General features: G+C 42.1%; 3 protein-coding genes, 1 long non-coding RNA gene and 1 pseudogene across 4 annotated transcripts in view; 2 read left to right on the forward strand and 3 right to left on the reverse strand.

Annotated features, from left to right (window-relative positions):
* LOC109488142 (myosin-9-like) overlaps positions 1-4,841 on the forward strand; it is a 7,424-nt gene extending 2,583 nt beyond the window's left edge. The window contains exons 4-6 of the mRNA XM_019792302.1: positions 1,052-1,244; positions 1,658-2,568; positions 2,870-4,841. Of these exons, the coding sequence (XP_019647861.1) occupies positions 1,052-1,244; positions 1,658-2,568; positions 2,870-3,896 (2,131 nt within the window). The 3' untranslated portion in view covers positions 3,897-4,841. The remainder of the gene's footprint in view (positions 1-1,051; positions 1,245-1,657; positions 2,569-2,869) is intronic.
* Positions 4,842-5,139: 298 nt separating this feature from the next.
* LOC109488241 (kelch domain-containing protein 2-like) lies at positions 5,140-11,700 on the reverse strand. The gene is made up of 13 exons (XM_019792453.1): positions 11,485-11,700; positions 10,691-10,867; positions 10,123-10,210; positions 9,666-9,812; positions 9,253-9,457; positions 8,571-8,693; positions 8,077-8,264; positions 7,534-7,672; positions 7,274-7,331; positions 6,915-7,006; positions 6,661-6,715; positions 6,134-6,231; positions 5,140-5,660 (listed from the first exon to the last, which is right to left on the reverse strand). The coding sequence occupies exons 1-13, from the start codon at positions 11,550-11,552 to the stop codon at positions 5,425-5,427; spliced, it is 1,674 nt and encodes a 557-aa protein (XP_019648012.1). The 5' UTR covers positions 11,553-11,700; the 3' UTR covers positions 5,140-5,424.
* Positions 11,701-11,946: 246 nt separating this feature from the next.
* On the forward strand, positions 11,947-16,807 carry LOC109488238. Its single transcript, XR_002141323.1, has 6 exons — positions 11,947-12,105; positions 12,959-12,983; positions 13,126-13,179; positions 14,585-14,662; positions 15,077-15,197; positions 15,836-16,807. It is a non-coding gene; the product is annotated as an uncharacterized LOC109488238 (long non-coding RNA).
* A 2,495-nt stretch (positions 16,808-19,302) lies between these two features.
* On the reverse strand, positions 19,303-20,589 carry LOC109488161. Its single transcript, XM_019792318.1, has one exon. The coding sequence runs from the start codon at positions 20,435-20,437 to the stop codon at positions 19,748-19,750; it is 690 nt and encodes a 229-aa protein (XP_019647877.1). The 5' UTR covers positions 20,438-20,589; the 3' UTR covers positions 19,303-19,747.
* Positions 20,590-22,427: 1,838 nt separating this feature from the next.
* Positions 22,428-23,775, reverse strand: LOC109488143 (annotated as a pseudogene).
* Positions 23,776-24,524: the final 749 nt, after the last annotated feature.

A 24,524-nucleotide genomic window follows, 5' to 3' on the forward strand; every position in this document is an offset into this window, starting at 1 on the left:
TCCCACAGGGCAGTGTTCTAGGTCCGGTCTTGTTTACTATCTACGTGAATGACATGCCAGAAGTGGTAAACTGTTCTCTGAAATTGTTTGCGGACGACACAAAGTTGTTTAGACCAGTACCACAAGTACGAAACTGTGAAGCTCTACAACAAGACTTGTCTAGTCTACAAAAATGGGCCGACAAGTGGCAGCTCAAATTCCACCCTGATAAATGTACGGTCCTGAGGGTTGGTAGTGGCCACCCGAACTTCACTTATAACATGTCCGAAAACAACAACCCCTTACCTATATCCCTGAAGGTTTCCTCAGAAGAGAAAGACCTGGGAATCCTAGTAGACAGAGACTTGGGCTTTGCCAATCATATAACAACTATTGTAAAAAAAGCAAACCAAATAATGGGGCTAACATGGAGAACATTTGTACACATGGACTTAGAAATGTTTCTCATTCTTTACAAGACCATTATCCGTCCTCACCTAGAGTACGGAGCCCCCATTTGGTCCCCACATACTTGGAAACTCGCTACAGAACTAGAAAAAGTACAGAAGCGAGCGACAAAGAGAGTACCAGGCCTGCAGGATCTTTCATACTCAGAGAGGCTCAAGAAACTAAAACTACCTACCCTGGTCTACAGGAGATTGAGGGGTGACATGATCAACGTTTATAAATACACACACGGGATGTACAATACAGCATGTCTACTACCAATAACAACAGAGAAGAGAACTAGAGGTCATCACCTGAAAATAAAGAGGACGCAGGCAAAAACAAATATGCGCCTACACTTCTTTACAAATAGAACGGCAAGCTGGTGGAACGAGCTTCCTGGGGAGGTAGTTATGGCGCCTAGTGTAAACAGTTTCAAGAAGAGGTTTGACGAGTATATGGAAACACACCCGGTCGTCTACAATTATAGAGCTTTGGACCACCCACTACGTCCAGAGATGTCAGTAAACTGAAGAGCGGCCCAAATTGGAGCAGGACTCCTACCCGGCATGAATCAACTCTACTCTACTCTACTCTACTCTAATACATGTAATAAAGTGCCAAGATTCGTTCCCAACCTGTCCCTGTGTTACCCCACACCACAGGTGCAGTCAGCTCGGGACTCCAATGCTGCAGAGATGAACAGACTAAGAACCCAGCTTCAGAACCTCACACAGTCCATAGAGGAGCTGGAGAAGAAGGCTCAACGACTCAAGAAGGAAAATGAGACGCTGCTACCTGAAAGAGACATTGTCAGGGTGGGTTGACCGTCTTGTTCCTGAGCTTTCAATACCATAGATTGATCCCAGCATTTCAAAATGTAGAAATGCAGGGAACAAAGCATAGAAAAGCACCAGCCTGGGAGCATCAACTTGAATTCCTATTGGTTGAATGGTCATTTGATTGACAGCTAGAATCCCATCAAGTACAAGGTCTTGTTCCATGTAAGAGTACTTAATAAAATTGAGACTTAGAAGAACTTCATAATCTTCAACCATGTTATAATTACAACTTGGTTCCTTTCAAATCAATTTTCATAGTATATTGCATTATAGCGTCTGATGGCTGATGCTATAATTGAAGTTTGTGGACTGAATTTTAACAACCAGATCTAGTACATGTAGTATGTTAGTTGAGGTAAGCTTTTAACAGGTACCCTTTTAACTCACAGAACCAACATGACGAGATCATCTCACAACTAAACCAGCGGATGGCCGACAAGGCTGGCAAGCAGATCACGCTGAACGAAACACGGGAGAAGCTACGAGAGACAAACCAGGAAATTCTGGATGTGGAGCAGGCCATCATTGATCTGAAGGAGGACATGATAGAAGAGAGGGCTAACGCCAGGCTCGAGAAGAAGCGCCTAAAAGACAACATCGCCGACACGCAACAGAAGATCAAAGACCAGAAAGAGGCCAACGAAGGTCTGAAAAAGCAGATCAACAACTTGATGGAGGAACTTCTGGAGTCAGACACGAAGAATGCAGAACAGAAAAAGACCATCCGGCGGTCAGAAAACATGGTGGAGCGGCTGGAGAGCCAGGTCAGACAGCTGGAGGAACAATTGGAGAAGGAGAAACAGGAAAACGTTCAGCTGGACAGAGAAGGGGACCGGCTGAAGGAGGAGTTCGAGAACATCAAAAAGGACCTGACGGGCAAGAAAGCCGAGCTGCAGAAGAGGTTGCAGGAGTTAGAAGACGAGACAAAGGAGGCACTGGAGGAGAATCAGCAGGTGGAGTCCCGCCGAGCTCACCTGAAGGCGGAGACTAAGAAGGCCGTAGAGGAGATGGAGTACAGCGCGGCTAAGCTGGAGGAGCTGAGGGAGATCTCCAGACAGGGCAAGGCGGAGCTGACACGGCTGGCGGAGGAGAGCGCCCGGCTGAGGATGGAGAACCAGGAGCTGGAGCAGGGCATCGAGCAGCTGCAGGAGAACCACAAGGCAGCTGTACAGATGCTGAACAAACAGGTGGAGGAGTCCAGGGAACAGCTGACCAGGGAACGCAACGACAGGTTTGAACTCCAGTCCAAGAAGTCAGACACGCACAAGGACCTGGAGGAGTTCAGAGCAAGCAGCTCAAGGTATCTTTGACACCTGTCTTTCTATGTGCCGAGAAGACTCAAATGCTTGATAGATGAGGATTGTATATTAAAAATTCAATGTTTACAAACTTACATAGATACCGGTATGTGGCAGTACATGGCAGTACATGGCAGACCATTGCAATTTAACAAAAATCACATTTATAAATGCCTTTTCTGACTTTCTTTTACTAATAACCAGCACAATGTATAGGTTCTTTTTTCTAAACTCACTATCATGCAACATGTACAAAATGTTTAGTATCCAATAAAGTCATTTACCTTTTTGTTCTGTTGTCAGGTTTATGGGAGAAATGAACCGCCGAATGGAGGAGGGGAAGAACAAACACGTTCAGCTGACAGAGGAGGGGAAACGGCTACAGAAGGAGACCATCGAGGACCAGCAGGCCATCAAGAAACTCAAGTCCAACATCAAGGTAGCTGAGAAAAGCTACAAGGAGATGGAGAAATCTTCGAAAGGAGAGATCGAAGGTTTGGAACAGAGCGTCAGCAAACTTGAGAAGGGGATAGAAGACATCGGTAAGGAGTTAGAGGAGAAGACGCCCATGTGTGATACCTTTGAGACGGAGTTTAAGGAGATCAGTAAGGCATACGAAGAGAGGAAGAAGTATGTGGTCCAGAGTAAGAACAAGAAGAGTGGACTAGAGGACTCGGTGAACAGGGCAAAAAGGCAGATTGAAAAGATGTCTCACCCGAGAGGAAAGCTACAGGATGATCTGAGAAGCGGCAGGGCCTCCGCCTTACAACAACTTAGAGACCATGCAGCCGAGGTCAAAAGCGTGGAGCAAGACATCTACGAGTCCGGACGGAAGCTTGAGCAGGTGGTAGATGAGAACAAGCGGTTCAAGGCAGCGAACAAAAATCTGCAGAACGAGATTGTAGGGTTGAAGGAGGATATCGAAAGGAATAAAAGTCAGAGGGAGAGACTAGAGGAGCTCTCAGCTCTGCTGAAGGGGCAGGTAGTGGAGGGCTGGGTCAGCGACGTCGCTGCACAGAAGGAAAGTGCCGAGAGGGACAGTCAGATCCTGGAGGACATCTCGTCTTTACAAGAGAAAAGTAAAGAGCGGGAGCAGAAGCTGACCGATATCACGTCAAAGCTTGAAGGCGAGCTAGGGTTGCTGGTCAGTTTTCTGGACAATGTGGCCAGCAGGCGACCGGTGGACACACGGCAGAGCATGAGGCCCGACGATGCTGCACCCGTCGACTCCCAGCCTGTTGTTCTGACCAGGACTGGGAGGCGGCAGGTGAAGAGGCCGTCCCTGGCACCTTCTAATCCTACAGCACCGCTCTCCAACTGGAAACCCTGAGCCCTATCTGCTGGTCGACTACTGCCATATTGTCCAGAAAATGCCTTTCTAGCGTAGCAAGCTTTCCTGCTTCTGTATTTCGCTGCAGTATCTTTTCCACCTTACCTACAATATTTGGTCTTCACAGAGGCTTCACAATAGTATTTTCCATCTAATCCCTTGCTAACATCTTTGCAGCTTCTAGTGTCAGACCAGGTGTAACCTGTAGCATGCTAGTAGCTATTTCACACACCTGACTGTGTTACTGCTTTGCTTTAACCTTTCATGCTAAAGGCAAACTGTATGTAGTAAAGCAGCATACATTTTCAAACTGTCATCTACATTCTTTTCTACTCAAAACTTGCATACAATAAAAGAACTGGCCAGGTTGTCTTTGACTTTCGAATAAAAACTTTATTACCAACATGTTTTAAAAATATCAAAAGCTGTTCTGATGCATACAAATGTATTTTAGAACAGAACTTTTTTCCCAGTATAAAATAGATACTGTAACAATGATAATGTCAATCAACCTGATAATAAATTTATATCAACATGTGGTGTTGCCTGCTGATTTCCATTACTGCATACATAAAAACTTCTAGGTATTGTCTCCTTGAACACTCACCATCTTTAGATGAACAAGGGCAGTAAAAAACAAACAAAAAACATTTCCTATTTCTACATTCTGATATCAACTTGCTTTATACATACAAATTAAATGTAATTAAAATCTTCAAGTGAGGTATTTCATGTATCCATTGTTGTCACACAGAATTGCATAGAACTGCTCAGCAATCAGAAAAATCATTAGGTAGAGGGGAAAAAAATGTGTTTCCTGTTTCAGTCTTGAAAAAATTAGGGTCGGTAGGTAGGGTTTATCTTTTTTTTAGACATTGGCCAGATCTCTATATAGTGATTCAATTTATACAATACAGTTTAACAAAGTAAAACTCATAGTTCCAATATCAATGTTGGAAAACTGATTGTACAATGTGTTATCACTCAGGTGTCATATCATGGAGCTAGAAAAGGTTGATCAGCTCAAAAAATGTATGTCCTTTTTGACTCCTTTGCAAGGGTCAAAAAAAAACAACTAGGGTCGGCAGTTTTTTTCTAGGGTCGGTCGGGAAACTAACTATATACTAAACAGACAAGAAAACACACAGCACAACATCAAATTTTAATAAGTAATAAAGTTCTGACCATTCAAAGACATCTACACTATATATTTTTAAATGTCATTTACAATAAAAAAACAATGTTGATCTCAAAAAAAAAATATTACAGCTGCCAACAAAGTACCTTAAAGGCCACACCAATCTAATTTGTTGGTTTCAAAAATATATGTTGAACTGGAAGTGCATAATCAAATCACAATCACAACAAAGCCTGAGGAACAGGTCTATGCCTTGGTGCACTTGGACGGAAGGCTTCTTCCCTACCTGCTTTTGTGATGTCTGCTTGCTATATTTTTTTTTTTATATAATTCAAATTTCCAAGAACCAAGGATATAGATTGGCATGGCCTAAAGCTCCTGATGTTGGCTCTACCAACACCACGTGTCTCCCACGGCACTTCCACTTGCCTGGTGAGAGAAAGTGTGTTTGTATAACTGATTAAAGAAGTGGCCGTTGTTGTCCCCTCCACCGAAGATGAGGATAGCCTGTTTGTGGTTGTCCTGGTTTTCCTTCTCCTGTTCACTCCTGGACAGAGCCAGACCCTGATGTCCACAGCATGGACTTACAGGTACAGGATCTGCCAGGGCACTCCAGCTACAGGTGTCTACAGAAACATACCGTATAGGCAGGTATGAAACTAGAAACGTATCATTTGCAAAGCAAATTCACAATGTTTACCTTCACATGGGGACGGTCCAGCCTAACAAACTACAGCTCTGTTTATTCTTATTTAAACACAATTATGTATTGAGAGACCAGCCCCTCTAACTCCACTTGCTACATAATGTAATCCAACACCACAGGGTGTCTGTTACTGCCATTGAGAGCAGTCGTTCAAAACACATCACTTAACCAAACTTATTCTACATATACTAAATTCCTTCTTTAAAAGACATTTAAATAAGGTGAAAGACAAACATACCGAAATAAAAACATAATTATACCGCAGATAGAAACATTTACCCGTATGACGTGAATCTTTACAAATGCCTTTTTTCACTAAAAAGTACAGATATCTACTGATAGTTCAATGATTTTTCTAGCCTGCAGTACTGTTTTGTATCTAGAAAACCTTACCTAGTGAGAAGACGAAGGAATCCCCCATGACTTCATCCCCATCATAGCCTCCGTGGACAAGGAAACTGTTTCCATTCAGGGGAACTGCCGTGTGCCAGCTAGCAACAAACAAGAACGTTCTCAACAAGTGACAAAAGATAGCAGCTGGAGAAAGGCAAACAGTTACTAGTACTTCAAAGAGCCCAGTTCCATGGGACGGCAATCACTGAGCAACCAAAACTTGGATTCGTGAAAGTGACTAAACGGTGGAGACCAAGCCTCTAGTGTAGTGTAGTGTATTTAACCATTTCTGACAATTTTTAGAAAGTCAATACTAGCAAGATATTAAAGAGAGATGACTGGCAAAAACAAAATGGTGTCATACACTCTAACATAAATCTGACAAATCTTTACAACCCAACTGATGTACGACCTGATCACCTTTTTAATTTAGATGTTACAGGTACATCTACATGTATAACAATTATGTCTATTGGTGGTGATTTTTCCCATGTAACTATAGTATGTACACCACTCCTGAGGCTTACCTTCTTGGTGCTGGGGGCGTGCCAGTCACTTCAGGCTGGGTCCAGTCCATCAGGCCTGTATGAAGGCAAAGGTAGTCTCTTAGCTTTTTTGAGGAGTATGAAACTAGGAAAATTGTTCCCCTGCTGCTTACAAATGTTGTTTGCAACATAGCTCGTGGTAAAACCTTAATTTTCAGTACACCATGTATCATTTGATAATCTAAGTATTATGGTGATATTATCATATGATAATGTACAAAACACTGTTTACTCACACAGGTCCAGGATAGACACATCGTTGTAACAGACGGGTGCATCCCATCCTCCAAACACTACCAGCCTCTCTCCTAACAACACTGCAGAATGACTGTTGGGGGGAAGAGACATGATAGTCAGACATACCAGTAATTGTAAAATATCTGTATCTCTATAGCCAGTACATGTACATGTATAACCACCCATTCTACATAATAATCAGCTTAAAAAGCTTTGCAGGCACACTGCTCAGTGGCAGCTGGTTATATTACACTGAACGACCTGTCACACCTAACCTTTGCATATCTAATTGCAAGATGTCCCTCATTTACTAAAGAATGCAACTCAAGTCTTATTCTACTAGGGTGTGAAGACTTACCCAGACCGAGGTGTAGGACTGTCTCCCATGACCAGGGGCTTGTACCAGCTTTCAGTAGCTGTGGGGTCATCACACAAGGTTAGACGTGAGAACAATATATTACAGGATCTACATTCTGCTATAATAAGTCTATTCACATCATTCACATTCACTGAAGATAAATAACAAGGTTAAGATATTAAAGAAAGCGAATTAGACTTTGTTTATCTTATATGTATAATTATATTTACTGTAGACTAGACAGAATTGCTTATGGTTACCTGGGCTGTAGACAAAGACCTCATTGCTGCAGCCGTCAGGTTGAGGATCAGGGTTAGGGAACACACCCCCGAACACAAACAGCTCGTGTCTGTACAGGGTAGAACTGTGGTAGGATCGTGTGGGGGCATCACCTCGAGCCTGCAGGATCACAACTCAGCATGTCAGAGATTTGTACAAATAATGGTATTAAATAAACGTGTGTTATGCCGAAGGGTGGTTCTACGGGCTGCACAGATACAGATAATACATGTATGTTACAATGAACCATTTTTTAACGTGAAGTAACATTTGTAAATACATGATGAGCTAGAAGTAGTGGATCTATTTTTTGTAGCCTTAGAGGCAGCTCCACAACCACACACCATCCAATATACTAGTACATTGTAACTCTCCAGTTACAATACCAACTGTGTTTTGTGTCTTCAACTTCTCTAATGTTGGTAAAATTCACAATATCTTGCGCCATGGATGTTAGAAAAATTGCAGTACTAGAATTTTCTTTATAATTGACACAAGTATACACAAGAATTATGGATTGATACCTCTATAGATGACCACTGCCAGGTCTGTACATCCAAGACATGGACATCACTAAACCAGCGCTTGTTCTTGGATCCACCGAACACGTAGACACACTTGACCACAGGGTCGTAGGTGGCGGTATGGCCCATCCTGGCCTCGGGATTCGGGCCTGAGTAAGTGGTAGACTGTACTTCCCACTTCTGGGTAACTGTTTGTGGAAAAGGGTTATGTTTTAGGTAAGGATGATGACAACACAATGTGTAAGAAAACTTATGCCTGAGTCTTTGATATAATACACTAATGATGAATACAGTGACTACCAATAGAAGTCATAGATTTCAGACTTCAGGGATTGTCTTGGGTATCTGTAAATGTTTTGGAACTGTACTGTATGATCTGAGGGAAATACCTGATTACATCACATAATGGATTGCATGAAATAATACATGTATGATGAAAACAAGAGTAATCTTTCAAAAAAAGTCTCCTTCAACTGCTGTGGCAGACGGTTCACCTGTATCCAGCTGCCAGATGGAGTCTTTACTCAGCTGACGTCCCTTTCCCTGTCCACCAATCAGCAGGGCTCTGTGGTCATCCAGCGGACACAGGCTGTGGCCCCAGCGTGCACTGGGAGTGTCTGAAGACAACAGTGGAGGAAATTAAGAACACTCAACATAGCTTGTCTTCAACATCTTTTGCAACATAACACAGTTCACAATGCTATTACGATTGGATACTTACCACATAATTTTTGTCAAAAACTTTGAGAGTCTATCGTTGAAGAGATTCATTTGTCACGTATAGATACAGTTCCTAGTGAATGCAAGTCTCGGGCCTAGTCTCGCGCTCTCGCGAGATTAGGCCACTCCGTGAACAAGATGGACTGATAGCCATCGAAAATTTGGAGGTTAGTATCCTTATCCTTCCAAAGTTGTCACTGATGAAAGAATTTGAGAGTCTAATCTTTTCTTTGCTCTAAAATGCATTCCCTACTATAAACAAAGACATACATGTACAATGTACAATGTACTAGTATTCTTCTCATTCTTTACAATACTCATTCTTAACGATATTCTTTACTGTCCAACGTATTAATTGCAAGCAAGACCTAACATTTAGTACCCAATATGTTTATCAATGTCTGGTAGTAACTTAAACTGATAGCAAACGATTCAAACAAACATTACAGAGCATACCTGTATCTTCAGCGTCTGACTCTACTTTCTTGCTGCCTTTCTTCGATCGTGATGCGTTGGGAGTTTTCTTCTTGTCGACAGTGGATGACTTGAGCTGTTCCTTCAGGGTCCGTGACTTTGCGGAGGTTCTTCGTCTCTTTGGTGTGGGTTCCTGGGTGTTTGTTAGCGTGATGTCCTCTGCATCCCAAGGTGGCGTGTACTCGTTCTGGAGGCAGGGAAGTAAATCGTGCAAATTTATTATCATTTCATTATTTTTGTTCACAACTTTTGATGTACACAAAGATGTCATCCATATAATCAATTCAGTATGACCTAATATAATGTACTATTCAAAACCTGACTATTATCATGCCTGGGTAATGTGCTCTAGTACAGTCATATGACCACAGCCATGTATATTATCCTTTACATACCTGTATCTCTGCAACCCCAGTTGACTTTACCAAGTTTTCCTTTTCTGTAACTTCAGGTGAGTCGATGGGTGTATCGGGCAGGCGGTGTGACGAGACCACTGGTCTCCCCTCAGGTGACCCACATGATCCAGACCCTCCACTGGTCACCTGTCAGGACAGTAGAAACTCAGCATCATGGTCAGGCCAGGTTTCATATTCATTTTTGGGAATAGGTGCACTGGTGCACAAAAAATATTTTGGGTGCACCATCAAGGAGAATGTCAGCAAAAATTATGCTTTATTTCTTAAAGAAAAGTGCTACAAGTATAACGCTGATTTTATTATCTTTCTGACATTTAGTCATTAATAATATGCTGTATACTTACCGTTTATGCTTACTATACATCTAACATCTTCACGTATGTAAACCTACGAAAATATTTGGGTGCACCCAATGTTTCGAGCCCTGTTATCTAACCTTCAGCGTTGCTGTTCCTCCCTGCCTCTCCATGGCAATACTTCTCCTCAGGAAGTCATCTCTCCACTCACCCTGCCAGCAGAGGGACCTACCACACAAACACATTTATATCAAAAACATCAAAAATTTACAGTTACATGTACTGTACAAAAATTTACCTCATTTGAAAGCTACATTTGTATCTTTATCATAAGTGAATGCATACAAAGATATCAGGGGCATTATTTAGTCATACCTTGAACTTGGTTGCAGAAATATAATGCTGGTAGCCTGGTACAATTTAAGTCGCTAAAAATCTCATTAATTTATATATTGTGGGCAACCCTGGTTAGGAGGCTATCTCAGGTTTATCCGATGCTGCCATTTTACTGCAGTTATCTCAACTTCAATTTAAAAACATGAGAATAATTACTTACAGGTACAAAGGTGCAGCTTTTAGCGAGTTTGTGTGTGCATGTGTACATATGTTTGCTTGTGTGTCTGTCAGTGTTTCAATGCAGTACTTACGTAGACTGTCAGAAAGGGAGGGGGAGGTTTCATAACCACAGACTGAAGGAAGGTTATTCACCTGTGTTTATCTGTAAGTGTGCCCAGTCTCTGCCATGTTTCTCCCTCGTCCAGGGTCAGCTCAACAGTCAGCGACTTTCCCAGCGTCCTTTGCTCCCACTTGCCGATACCGAAGACCACCACCTGGTGTGGGAGGGGCAGCGGCAACTGGTGGTTGTAGACAATTCCTTCTGGTGTCCTGGAGAAATAAGTGGCCCGAAATAAGTCAAACTTGTAGTTTCCATGATTCACAAACTTGTAGTTTCCATGATGTGTAGCCTGACAACTATGACCTCAATATTCTTTTACCTTGAAGTTGTAATGCATTGCCAGGATCACTCCCCACACACACACACACACACAAATTACGCAGAAATAAGATCCTTGGAACTGGTTCACATATTAATGTAATAATATTGATGATAACAACTACACCCTACCCCCATGCATTTTTCTTTCTTTGCACATATAACATGCACAACTATATGATGCATAATTGGTGTAGAAAAGTACACCCAGCACCCCTTGTCCCTTCAACTCTTCAGCCAACCAACATGACATCATTGACTGGTGCATAAAATGGCCCCCTTGCAAGCACTAGTACTACCATGTAGGCAGGACCTCTCTATAAAAATGTCTCCTATCTATTTACAATAGTATAAAACATTACCATACAATCACTAAAATTACATTTATGAAGAACTTTTTAAAATATTTTCCATGATCAGAGGTCTTTGCAGGAATCAAATGTGTCAATGTTGTCTCCATCTTTTCGATGAATTTGCAAAAATCCTGGCCTGCAAAAGCAACACCCACCTGCGAAAGAATAGTGGTTTCGGTGGTTCATCCACCGAAAATACAGCATACAGACACAGTCTGTCCATAACTCTATACGGCCAACGTTTCCTTGTAACTTCTTACGCCACGAATATGAATGTGAAACTGCAGGAAATGTGGAATAACTTGCAAGATGTATCAAACGATGTCATGTAGCAAAAAAAGGCGGTCTCAAAAATGGCGGGTCAGATTAGTCACGTGACTAAAATAAACCAATGAGACGCACGGATAGCTTCGAAGAATCCACTATTGCTGACCTCGATGGGTGTTTTTTGTGACGTTAAAAATTCAGTCGATCAAAAAATAAAGATAGAATGTAAAATATTATAATAGTTATTAAAGTTTCTTAATATAAATATTTACATACTCTATATATGTTAATAAATTGCTTTGTCGACCTTTATACTACATTGTACCATTTTATTTTCACTTTGTTTCGCAGTGGACTGTTCCAGTCATGTATATATTTATCATTTCGCTGTAACGTCAGCTGTGACCGGTACATGAGGTAACATTTTCTGCGTTTTTTCACGACCCACGCGGCCACGGAGGACAGAACTCTGCGACAAAAATGCCGGTCAATATAAAAATCATCTACTGGTAAGCTAGAGTGCTGTTCATGTTTTACAATTATTCGGTATCAACAACAGAAATATTTAACGTTATACTCCAGAAAATTATGTTTGTGTTCATGTTCATGTAAATTGCCTTTTGATACCTACTAGTATGCATCTAGCAGACCTCGCACATTCCTATGATTTTATGGTTCGTCTCACTATATAGTCATATTGATATCAATATGTTTGTTTTTTCTCAGTCCAGGAGCCATAATAGCTCCCGGATGCTATGACTCAGCTGAATTTGACCATTATAAACAACAACATGGAGTAGATCTATACAAATGTAATTAAAGTTATACGAGTCACCAGTACTAGTAGAAGCAGATGATTTGACTTCTCACAGGGACAGACAGATGTTATGATAATTTTATCGCGTTCAATGCGTAACATCGTGCTATAATCTGTTGGAGTGGAATGCTGTTACAAAACCGCCATGGCCAGTGGGTAACTGGGTCAATCGGTCCAGGTGTCATGGTATGTAAAAAGCCTGTGTATGGTTATGGTAAGATGCATGGCCCCATTTGTCTATTGTGTACTAGCAAGGAACTATCAATGCCATAGAAGTCCCTTTTCTCTCTCAATCCCACATGCACTCCTGAATTGACACCTGTATTCAACATTATTGTACTTACATATGTTGTCTAATTCACATGTTGTCTAATTCAGGTAAATTCAGGTTGTCTAATTCAGGTAAATAATTTGTCTGGTCAGTCCAGTCAACACACCCCCAAGGCACATTGTCTTGGCTGCCATGTTGTAACTAAAATCATGCATTGTATTGAAATAAGCAAGTAAAAATGATGGACATTGAATATTTGTTCTTCTGTTAACAGAGGGGGATGAGGATACGCCCCCAAGGTATGTACCAGTACCTTTAATACTTTGTATAAAAATAGCCCAATATCATGAAAGGAATTGCATTGATAGAAATTGTTTTGTGGTTTATATTGATACAATGTCAGGTATTCTTCGATAATATTGTATCTTCCCTTTTTTTCAGTTCCGTAAAATCAAGACGGAGCTTGAGGATATCTTCCAGGATGACGTTAAGATAGTATGTATCATTATTCCAGTCAACTATAAGTCTGAACTTCATTCTTAAAGCTATATTATGTAGAATTTTAACTATTTTAAACATCTTTATTTTAAACATTTTCTTGCTCTGTAAGCCTACCTGGGTTCATAATGACATTTAGGGATCAAAAGATAAACGTCGTTACGCCGCAAAAACGTGTTGGAAAACTGCGCACTTCTCGGCGCTAGCACGGATCGCGGCCATGTTTGTTTACACCCGACCGCGTCCGAGCATTTCCGAATCCAGCCGAACCGCAGGTCACCGTAGAACACGTTATTCTCTAAAATACGGCATATGCCAGGTCACGATTTGACAACTGTCAATAGTGCAACAAAAACACCTTAGACATACGTAACGTTTATACTTTTTCATATCTACAGGATTTGCCTAGTACAACAATGTAGATATTTCGTGCATTACAAAATGACACCGGTCGTTATAGCCTTCCAAACATTAGCATTTTTGGTCAGTTTATCTGTGCTTATCTTTTTTTACTGGCCAACTGGATCCCATTAGCTAATACCACAGTGTGATAGCCCACATCTTCACCTTTACATCGATACCAAAGTCCCCTGGTTAGTTTTAGGACAAACGGGTTTGCCCCAAAGAAAACCGCGACGGTGCACACATCGCGGTGACGAAATTTTAGCCCAGTTGTAGCTACCGGCGCACACCATTCTGAGTTTCCGCAACATTTTGATACATTTAGCGTAATGTCATAAACTTCGTTCCTTGGTATGAGAAACTGTATGAATGTGGTTACCACATGCAATATGATAAGTGACATGATAACTTTCAAGTATATACAAAAAGAGGATTTTAGATTAGGTACTGACCCTTCAAAAATTGGCAAATTTGAAGTCAATCGGCTTCGAACTCCAGCGTTCGAAAGTGTTCGAACCATGGAACCCAGACACGCGCCGGAAGTTGCCGAAGATTTCCGAACGAAAACCGTTGTTTGTTTACATTCTATTTATTGTGGCACAAATAAATACGTCTGGCCTTGCGCACCTTATTCTCGCGCTGTGCTGAGTTGCCGAAAAGGCGAAATAGCGACGCTAATATGTTGAAAGTTATCGAAAATGACAATCTAGATGAGAAAATTTCAATTATTTGTATTTTCAGTTTTGGCGCGAAAATCCTACATAATATCACTTTAAGTTGCATTGTGTGAATTTTAATTTTCAAAAATCAAGTGGCATAGTTGGACAGAGGACCTCAGAGGCTCTGTTGTAGCCTGGGTACCATCTTAGTTAGTTTTTGTCCACTCCCACAGTCACTACGGACCAACCAGACTGCTAGCAACTTCAGTCTACTAGTGACTGTTGAATGGTACCATATGGTCTTCTGTCTATAGGCCTGTGTTTATCTTCTGTCCCTGTAGGTAGGTGAGGGCACCCCTACCATCACTGGGTGGTTGGAGGTACAGGTTGTCGGTGGTCCGCTGCTGCACTCCAAGAAGGTACGTGTGTCAAGAATGTTTAACTTTTCCACCTTGGCTGTATTAAAATGAAAATCCCAAACACTTAACATAACTGTTAGTAACAGTAAGTTCTGGAACATTTATTTGAACAGTACTTGTGTTGAATCCCGAATCACTAGCTGAAGCTTTTTATATTATTTTTCATTTTCTTCGACCTGAAGTCACTCAAGGTCATAGGCTACATCATAACAGTGTAACAGCATCTCTTCTCCATAAAACAGAAACATCAATGGTTGAGACAAGTTTGACTCACTGAGCAGGAGGACTAACTGACCCAATAGAAGAAGCAGGGATTATGAAGGCAGCTCAGGAATATTCCTACCCCATGAGCTAAAGTTCAGTAAGAAATCTTGTTTTGTTGTTCGTTACATTTGGCACTTTTTGTCCCAACAGAACGGAGATGGATATGTGGACAGCAAGCAGAAGATGGACCGTATTGTCCAGGGGATCGAGGCTGAGCTGAAGAAATAAAGGTGGACATTCTGCCTCTGCTGCTGATCCCCACCCCAGAAAGGTACCTGCCAACTACATTTGTACATCAAAGCTGTATTTTCTTACCTTCTTAAAGAAGAAATTTCTAATAAAAACATGGACAAATTGTCGTTCCAGAAGGAGAAATAATGTCAACCTAGCTATGATAGCTCTAAAACTTAAGTAACAAACCTAGGAGTGTTAGTTATAGAGTTCGAACTTGTTCCAACACAAAGAAGAAACTCACCATAAATTTTTGGCTGATCCCATCAACCTTCATCAGATGTGTGATGTGTCATTCGAATAGTAGGAGTGTTACATTGGATCATTCTTTTCTATTGTCATGACATGAGTTTGTTTTCCAAATTAGAACAAAACTGAAGCATTGTTTCTGGTGGTGCTAATTTATGCTAGGTTTGTATGTTTGGGTTCCAAAGTGGGAGGGCAGAGATTGGGCTTCTTTTGATTGACAGGGGTTTGACCCAGTATGCTGTAGGTTCAATATTACCTGGGTCTCCAAGTACCGGTATGTATGAATCATGATGTAGTAACAAAAGTGCAACCATGATGGCATAATAGAGTAATCATGCATTCTATGATGTAAGTTGTTAACTCTTAAGTTCTACAATGTTGGTGTTGAAGTTTGAAATCTGTGATTTCTTGTTGTACCCTGTTCCGCAGGTGTCCGTTGACTTGTTCATGTGTGGTGAGTCCTGCCGATGACGGGGCGGCCTGAAACGGAACCCTCCAGGGGCCTGCTCCTGACCAACCTCAGGAACACCACCCTGACCAAGTCCACTCCACACCTCTCTGGGTTTTATTGTACTCCTGATGGTAGCAATTTTCTCTCCAAGTGACTTCTCTGGGATATGTAGTGTACTAGTATAATGTTTTACCACTGAAGCTCTGCTCTTTTGCAGTTCTGTGTGCCTATATTTAATACTTTCACTGCGTGGGATTTGAAAATTAGTTTAGTAGGGTGACATACCCAAAAATTTTACTGTCGGTGACGTAAGGTGTCAATAGTATTACCAAGAACTGTGTAGATGTAGTGGGTCCAAAAGTTGTGATTGTAGCTACCTCCACAACGCTGTTGGTACTTAAAGGTTATTTAACTTATTCCTAAGACAAACTCACACAGATGCATTGAGATGTTAAAAAGTACGGGTAGAGGAGAATATGTTGTTATCATCTTTATGTGTGGCAAGCATGTACAAATCAAACATCCTCAATATCATTCTCGATATACAGACTTCAAGTCAGTGCAAAGTATGGACACAGATTGATACTACGTCTAATAATGTACCATTTCTGTGTAGGTGTAAATTGTACCAGCTTTGTCCGTACTTGATGTGTAGAGTTGAGTGTAAGCACTATTGTACAATCTTGCTGTTGGACACAATTGTGTGAGTTTCCATTCAAACACGTCTTCCACCTAAAGTAACTTCTACAATGCCTTTGTACTGTTCATATCACACGTGTACGTGATTTTTCACAGTTCTCAGGTGTTGCGATACATGTATTACCATATATCTTTGAGGATGTAATCTGTAATGATTCTTCTTTATTTCAAACTATAGCAGTGAGGAAAATTTCAATCTGTCACTATACAACTGAAGATAAACCTGCCAGCAGGAACATGTGTGCACACTGCCCAGTGTTTGATGTCTGCTTATTCTTTTGATGGCAAACGGATTTACATTTCAATCATTTTCTACAGAGGACAAGCCAGGTGCATCAACTGAAAAGGGCAGTTGTTCTTAAGGAACTGTTTACTCAGTTTCTCCAAGGTCCTTATCAAACCAGAGACTTGAAAGCCCTCCATTAACAAGTGGGATGAAACAGCTGGGGTGATGGGTACTGTAGATGTACAAACGTTTGCCACACTTAAATTTTGCGTCAGGTGTAAATCAAATGTTAGTAGATATCTAGATAGTGGGTTCATGGTTGAAACAACTATACCGGTAGTAACATATTGAAAGACAGAGTGTAGCTTGGCTTTGTGGTGCATTTGCAGTGAGGGGTCCCAGTGAAAAACACAAAGTTAAGAACACCATGAAAATTCTTAATATTTTACAGTATTGCCCTTTAATGTACTACAGTCATCTATCACGTAAGATGATATGATGGCCTGATTTTGATGCATATTTAATAATCAAAAGTAAAGGTGAAGGTAGTCCTATAGCCTTTGTCAGGCCAAAGGGGCAGTGGGTTGTTAGTCCACCGTGTCTAGGGCATGGTGTTAGCCGAAGGCAGAGCCCATCCCTTTCCTTCCACCACCTTTTACCTCCCCAACTAAAGTCAGGCACCCATTTTACACCTGGTTGGAGTGAGGAAAATCCTATGAAGTGGCCTTGGGTAAAGTGCCTTTCCCAAGGACACAACATCCAGTCAGGAAAACCAGTGCTCAAACCCACGACCTCTTGATCTCGTGTCCACTAACCTAGCCACGTGGCCATTTGGTGCCACATTTCATTCTTGGCCAATTGCGGCCTTCGAACTGTTTGATCCCACCTGCCAGATTGAATCCCATGAGATTGTGTGTCGTACCTTCAAACACTATGACGTTTGTGTTTGTAACAGACCACCAGCTCCTGATTATACAACCACACCAGCCTTAGCCAGCCTGGACTTACGTACTTATATATAGCTTCACCTTTTCCCACACACACTCAAGGTTGACTGCAAAAGGAGCGCAACTACATGAACAAGAGGGTTTTTGGAATATAGGTTTATGTCATTAATGTCATAATGATTATAATTTTGAATGCCCAGTAGCAAAGTTGCGATTGGATCTAAAAAATAAAATATAAGAATGAATAGCAGCCATGGTTCAGCAGCATACTCTGTATATGGTGCAATGTTTTCTGTTCAAGTGTTAGTTTAGGGTTTATATTGAATTAACACTGGAACAGAAAACATTTCAGCAGGGAGGTGTCCGAAATTCGTAAATACACCGGGTGCCTAGTTGATCTTGGCGGTGGAGAACTTCTACAGCCCCGAAGACAGCCCGCCCAGACGACGATACACTGGACACCAGTTATGCTATGGACCGCCAAGTGTCCATGTTCGGTGAATCGTTTACCTTCAAGTGATGCAAATTGAAGGCCTGTGAATGGAAACATGATCACCGAAACTTCAGTACCAAGGCCAGGGCAAAGCTAGCGCTGGCAAAATCATGTGGTGGGTTTAAATTTCAAAGTACGTTATACCGTTACAGATAGTCCAAACATTGCACGCAGAATGACATGACTGGAGTTGTCATATCCTGTGTACATCCCCAGCATGTTGCCGTAAGCACTGGGCCGGTTTTTCGCTGCAAACATAACAGCATTCTCCAAAATCGTTGTTACCAAGGAGGTTAAAAACGCATGCATGAACTTCGATTAAGCCGAGAAAAATAAGCAAAATTTTAGTTGAAGCGATGTAATTATAAGATGTTGAGTGTGACTTTTGATCTGTTAAAGGCTGGTGTCAACTCCTAATCTCCAAGCAGATCCCACGGTGGCGTGCGCAAGGCAGAAAGCATTAGCCACCGAAGATGATGGAAGATGAAAGCATTAGCCACCGTAGGATCTGCTTGGAGATTAGATCGGCAGATCCTTAAAGGTCATTTTCTGCTTAAGTAAATACCAGTACATTGTACTTCCTAAACATGCAGCTGATATTTACACTATCCCCATGGAATGATGGCCGATGATACAGATGGTGACATTTATATATAGTTTATGCCAAAGCAAAGCACACAGTGGAATAGCCCCCTTCTGTAGTTCTTGCACAACGGTGTGGCCCGAGGGTTAAAAAATGGAGATGGACACCGCACTAACTTTTACCATTTTAATATAAATCACAACCAATTATAAGAGCAAACTAGCAATGATCATCTAACAGGCCAGAATATGATGATTGTGATACAACTTGGTGAAAAATTATGCAAAGGAAGGTCAACAATATGTATAATTGTATATGTACGCGTTATTATAATTTTTATCATTACTATCATATACTGACTGGCATAAGTAATTCGTACAACCATGTAAATATAAAGTAATTGATACCATAGAGAAATATCTAGTACATGTATCACAATTACAGATCACAACAGAGCATGGTCTTAAAGAAAACAACGAAACATGCATGTCGTGGAAGCGAATTACGCTATAAAATGCATATATAAATCATAATGACATTTGCGACGGCGGAAGCAATCAAGCATGGCGGGGAGTCAGGAACACTTACGTCAAGCGTGGAGGTGAAATCACGCCAGCACGGCTAGGACTGCTCTCTCAGAATAACGTAACCCTCTCAGATCGGTATCCTGTCGAGACTCATAATATCCATCAGTTTTGCCGCGAGGAGCTAGATTCAATTTGTGACTGGCTGATATTATGATATTACCTGATGCAAAACAGTTGAGTTGGTTGACTCACATTGACGAACATATACAATTCTCAGTGACAAACATACAAGTGTTTTACTACAAACTGCAACATTACATTTACTACAAACCGTAATTCAACTTTAGAAATCGAATATGTTATCAAAACTGCAGTACATATACCAGGACAGTGCATCTGATGCACCTGTGCGTCTTTAGAAGGCTGTTTCATTTGTAGAGTCGTCTACCTCCCACTCTCTCTCGACCAACTTCACCTCCAATCCTTCTCTGGTGCTCCCGATGCTAATCACTGACGATCTCTTTCTTCTCAGGACCGGCTTTTGGTGTGACGAGCGGTTTTGTGCCTCGATCGTCGGAAGTCTTTTCCCCCGGCTGTTGGAGCCCTTATCCAGGGCGTACTTCAGCGGTTCTCCGGTGGTGTGGCGCCGTTCTTCTTTTGCCTTGTTGTTGCGTGCGCCGCCGACTGACGTTCCCGCCACGGTTCTCCTCCGGTTGTCGCCCGAAAACGTGTTCGACCAGACGAAGTTCAGACTGGGGGCGCCGGCGCCGAGCCTGATGAACGGCGTCCCCGGCTGGTACCCGTACGGCAGCATGGTAGACGCCCGTGCAGCTGTCCCCGGATCCTTGTCTTCCATGGGTGGTCGGTTCTCCTTCTGCTGTTCGTGCGTTACCTTCTTGCGTTTTCTGACACCAGCAGACCGACTGGTAGAAGGACTGTCTGCTGCTACGGTGGTGGTGACTTCGGTAGGGCCAGCTGCGCTTGCCTCGAGCTCGCCGGAGGTTTCGGAGTTGGCGGTACCTGGAATGATGGCGATCCTGGGCACCAAGAGCTGGTGGTTCTCGCAGGGGGCCACTTCGTTCCTGTGGCTCATGGCCAACCCCATGATTCACCACACGACTCCTCCGTGCACCTGCAGCGCTGTAAACCAAACCTTCTCACGACTCCGCCCAGCTTCTCCGCGGTCTGCTGTGAAACTAATACGCGCCGTAGGGCAGCCAGGCGTGCCCTAATCAATGATAATGGTACTCCTGGCCACATGACTGCCGAACATCTCAGGCTATTATTAAACACTAAAGGCGTGACTGCGGTGACGTCCAGTGAAACAGCATGTTTTCTCGCCGACCGTCTGATCGAATAATCTGAGCTAGACCGGGATATCTACAGGGCAGAGTGCTTGACTACATGCGTGGCGGCAGCGGCAATCCTTGATACACGTACAAGGATGACCCGATGTATCTGTCAGTGTCCTTGAAATCGCCTATAGTGTACGCGCTTCCTAATAACCAGTACATACCGTGTCATCTCGAATCAAAATCATACTGATTCAGTTTGACGGTACGTACTAGTGTGATCATTATGTTTACCTTTGCAGAAGGATAAGTCTGCTTACTTCGCAGAAAGAAAACATATTGCTTTTACTCCAAACACATAATATGTAGGCCATGTAGAGGTTAACATTATGCATTTGCTTTGCGGCGCTTATATAAGTTTTATAAGCTTGAGTGCGTCGCCATCGCTGTTTTGCAATGAGCGAGAAATAAGTTACCTCTCTAATCATACATCTTTCTCATCTAGTGGGCGATGAGAGATAGACCAGAGTCGTGACTTTTGAGAATACACCATCATCTTACGCATGAGAGTACCAACTTTAGATCTGTGTAAAACCCTTAAACCTAGCTATGTATATATATAGTCTGCACTGCGTGGGCAAAATAGACCTCGAGAAGAAAAGAGACAATTACATGTACAGGAAATGATTTGGTTTATACCACACTCGTGTTGTTCTAATTTTAGACTAACATGAACGGCTTGTGGCGGCATTACCATCATCCCTCCCACGGCTTTCCGGGCAGCTCTAGTCCTCGTTGAAAATATCACGCAGGATTACGGGCTTTGTTTCCCATTTTAGAGAAAGCTTTCCCGTTAAGTCAGGCTAAGCGGCACCATTAAGAATCTAAAAAAAGGGGGGCTACAAACATGAAACTTAAAGATCACGGTTATTACGCCTCTGCACATCGGCTGAGCGCTCACTTTCTGTAATGGAATCAAGCAAAGTCGGAAGAAAATGGCGTTTTTTAATACAGACAGCTACAACTTTCTTCCCATAGCATTTGATCAGTTGAAAAAAGATGAAACATACGAAACAAAGACGGAATAAAGAAAACCATGGCCATCAAATCTTCCTCGGTCACGTGCATCTTACACGTGAAGTCTTTAAGTATGTATGGAGTTCTATCTTATATAGCACTTCGCACCTGTAACATATAATGTTTGTAGATATAAAGAAAAACACTTTCCCAATTAAAACATGGATATGGTACACGTGAACACATTATTCAATATAACTGACTAATTACTGTGCAGTGTGCAAAAATCGGAGTTAATGCACGTCCACCACCTCTTCATAAATCCTAAAATCATAAAGGTGTACATGTGACAATTATATGGATCATAGGTTGCACTTAAACCATTACCACAAACATGCGTATGTGCACGCAGAGACTGGGGAAATGCATACAGACTGGCCAATTTGATACCCCCCCCCCCACCGAAAGATCTGCTTGGAGATTAGACAAATAATATGATAGATGATATAGGTGGTGCTTTTCCGGCGAGAACACAATCCCAAACGTGGCTAACATCGGCCGGAAATATTAATAGCGGCGAGATGCAGAACTCCAGTCAGAAGCTCCGAGGAAGGTGTCTGGTAGGCATCGAAACGTAAGGAGGTGAGATACAGTACGGGTTGTGTTAGAAGAAAATCCCTATATCCTGACCTCAGTTCAAACCTGTTGTACCTGTAGTATAAATCGACCGTCCATGATATATACTATTTGACGGTGGTGTCCTTGGTAGAAAGCAGATCGTTGTTTTTAGTTTCCGCACTGTTGACCGACCTGCATGTGGAGCTCCCTGTTAAAGTCGTACTCCTGATTCATGCAATGTTGCCAGCTGAAGTTATGATAAAGTGGAGGATTGACGAAGTCTCCCGGGTAGTAGTGGTACAGGATACTGTTGTTGTTGGCGTCTTGTGTGAAAGGGTAGAATCCGTAGATGTAGAGGTAGTCACAGATCGTCGTCATCATCACCACACTCACCAGACCAATGGAAGGTACCCCCGTCATTCTCTTGTTCACTATTTTAGATGCAGTCCTGAAAACAAACAGGAAATTAAGGAAAGAAAATACTAGCAGGTCATCCGCCTCCGTTACTATCGACAAGATGAAATTGAAAATCATACCCGGGACAAATCTCTAATGCTAACGGTCAGGGCATGTTGATTTTATAATTTGGATGACACCCTCTGAGAACCCCAAAACTGATGCGAGCGTGCATCAAATGACAAAACACACAAAGTATGGCCCTAATGGTGAATAATAGACTCTTCAATTTCATTTCTTTACATTTCCTTACGACGTTTGGAATAGATTTTGGCATTTGACATTAGTATCGTTTTCTGATTTTTTTTTTTTTGCTATTCACGGCATATATTTGCTCATTTTGCAGTTGGTTTCTACGATTTACAGTATGGTCGAAAACGTTTAATTGTCATTAGTCGTTGAAAAGTTGAAAAGTTCGGACAGTCATTCAAGCGAATATCGATATCCCAGAATATTACAGACTCCGATCGAGATCTCTGCCGATCTCTCCTTCAGGATCTCTACCGATAGAATCTCCAGTTCAACTCACTTTCTTATTCCATCCCTCCCCGAGCGAGATATGAGTGGAAAACGACATTTTATAAGTCTCCACCGCGATCCTGAGATCATTCGCCGCTCTTTTGTCTGCAACCAGGATGGCACCTTCCACAGCCCTGAAGCGACTCTCGTACACATCCTGTTCTTGAACTGCGACGACTGTCGGATGCGGTCTGGCCCCTTCATGTTGAATATCACCATACTGGTCCGTCTGCCGACGTCTCTTTCGTAGCCTCTGATGACCGGCAAGTCTATGCGTATGACGTAATCCATGGAGTCGATCTCTGCTCCACACTGACTTTTGAGAAGAACGCCGCTGTTGCCTATGACAGCGCACGTGTTGTAGTGACCGATGTTTACATCCTCGATCCGTGTAGTTCCCCAACTTCCACTCATGCATGCCTCGCGTCAGTTTCATTTTCTGGAAGACAAATTCGGTGTTGGCGTCAAAATGTTGTATTGCTGTGTAGCGCTTGCCTCCTGTGCAGACTTTACGGGCCCGTGCGTTTGTTTCTATGGGCATGGCGGTTAACGTTCCCCTTTTGCTGGTTGAGATGGCCGTACTAGTATTGGGGAAATTAGGGGATACAGGCCGCTTTTTCGTCGCGCCTATATACATGTATGTGCCTACAAGGACGTTCCCAATCCTTACACAGAGTTACGTACGTGTTTACAAGTATCTCCTTAGTCTCAGGACATTTAAACAGGTCATTAAAAACAGGACTTGATTTAGTTGATGGTTGAGTATATTGTATTTTATTAATTGTTTATGTACTGTGTATTTGTTGTGTGTATTTTTTATGTGTATCATATCCAGGATTACCTGAAAAGCAGGCCGTTGAAAATGGCCTGAGCTGTAATCACTGGTAAAACAAATAAACTGAAACTGAATGATACAGTCAACTCCAGCAATTGATGTTCAACAATTCATACTGATAGAAACCTCAAACAATATTTGTGCCAATATTGTTACCTTGTCGTATCGTCGCCATATATGCATATGCCATATTATGATGTAAACTCCTGTCAGCAACGTTGCACAAAGGATATACCTCCTCAGCGGTTTCGTTATTCCACACACATTCCTTATTTGGGGTTGTTCCCACCATAGCTACGTAGTGCTTGCATTCACTCGAATGCTCGTATGGAATACTTATTCTAAATGACCGACATGGGAGGATACAGGTCGCGATCTACTTTAATATCTGATCTGGATCCGTACCGTGCATTCTTTCAAAACTTTGGCGGTTAGACTGGTTTGTTTTTTTACAG

The sequence above is a fragment of the Branchiostoma belcheri genome, unplaced genomic scaffold (assembly GCF_001625305.1).
Source record: "Branchiostoma belcheri isolate BF01 breed outbred unplaced genomic scaffold, Haploidv18h27 scaffold92, whole genome shotgun sequence".
NCBI lineage: Eukaryota > Metazoa > Chordata > Leptocardii > Amphioxiformes > Branchiostomatidae > Branchiostoma > Branchiostoma belcheri.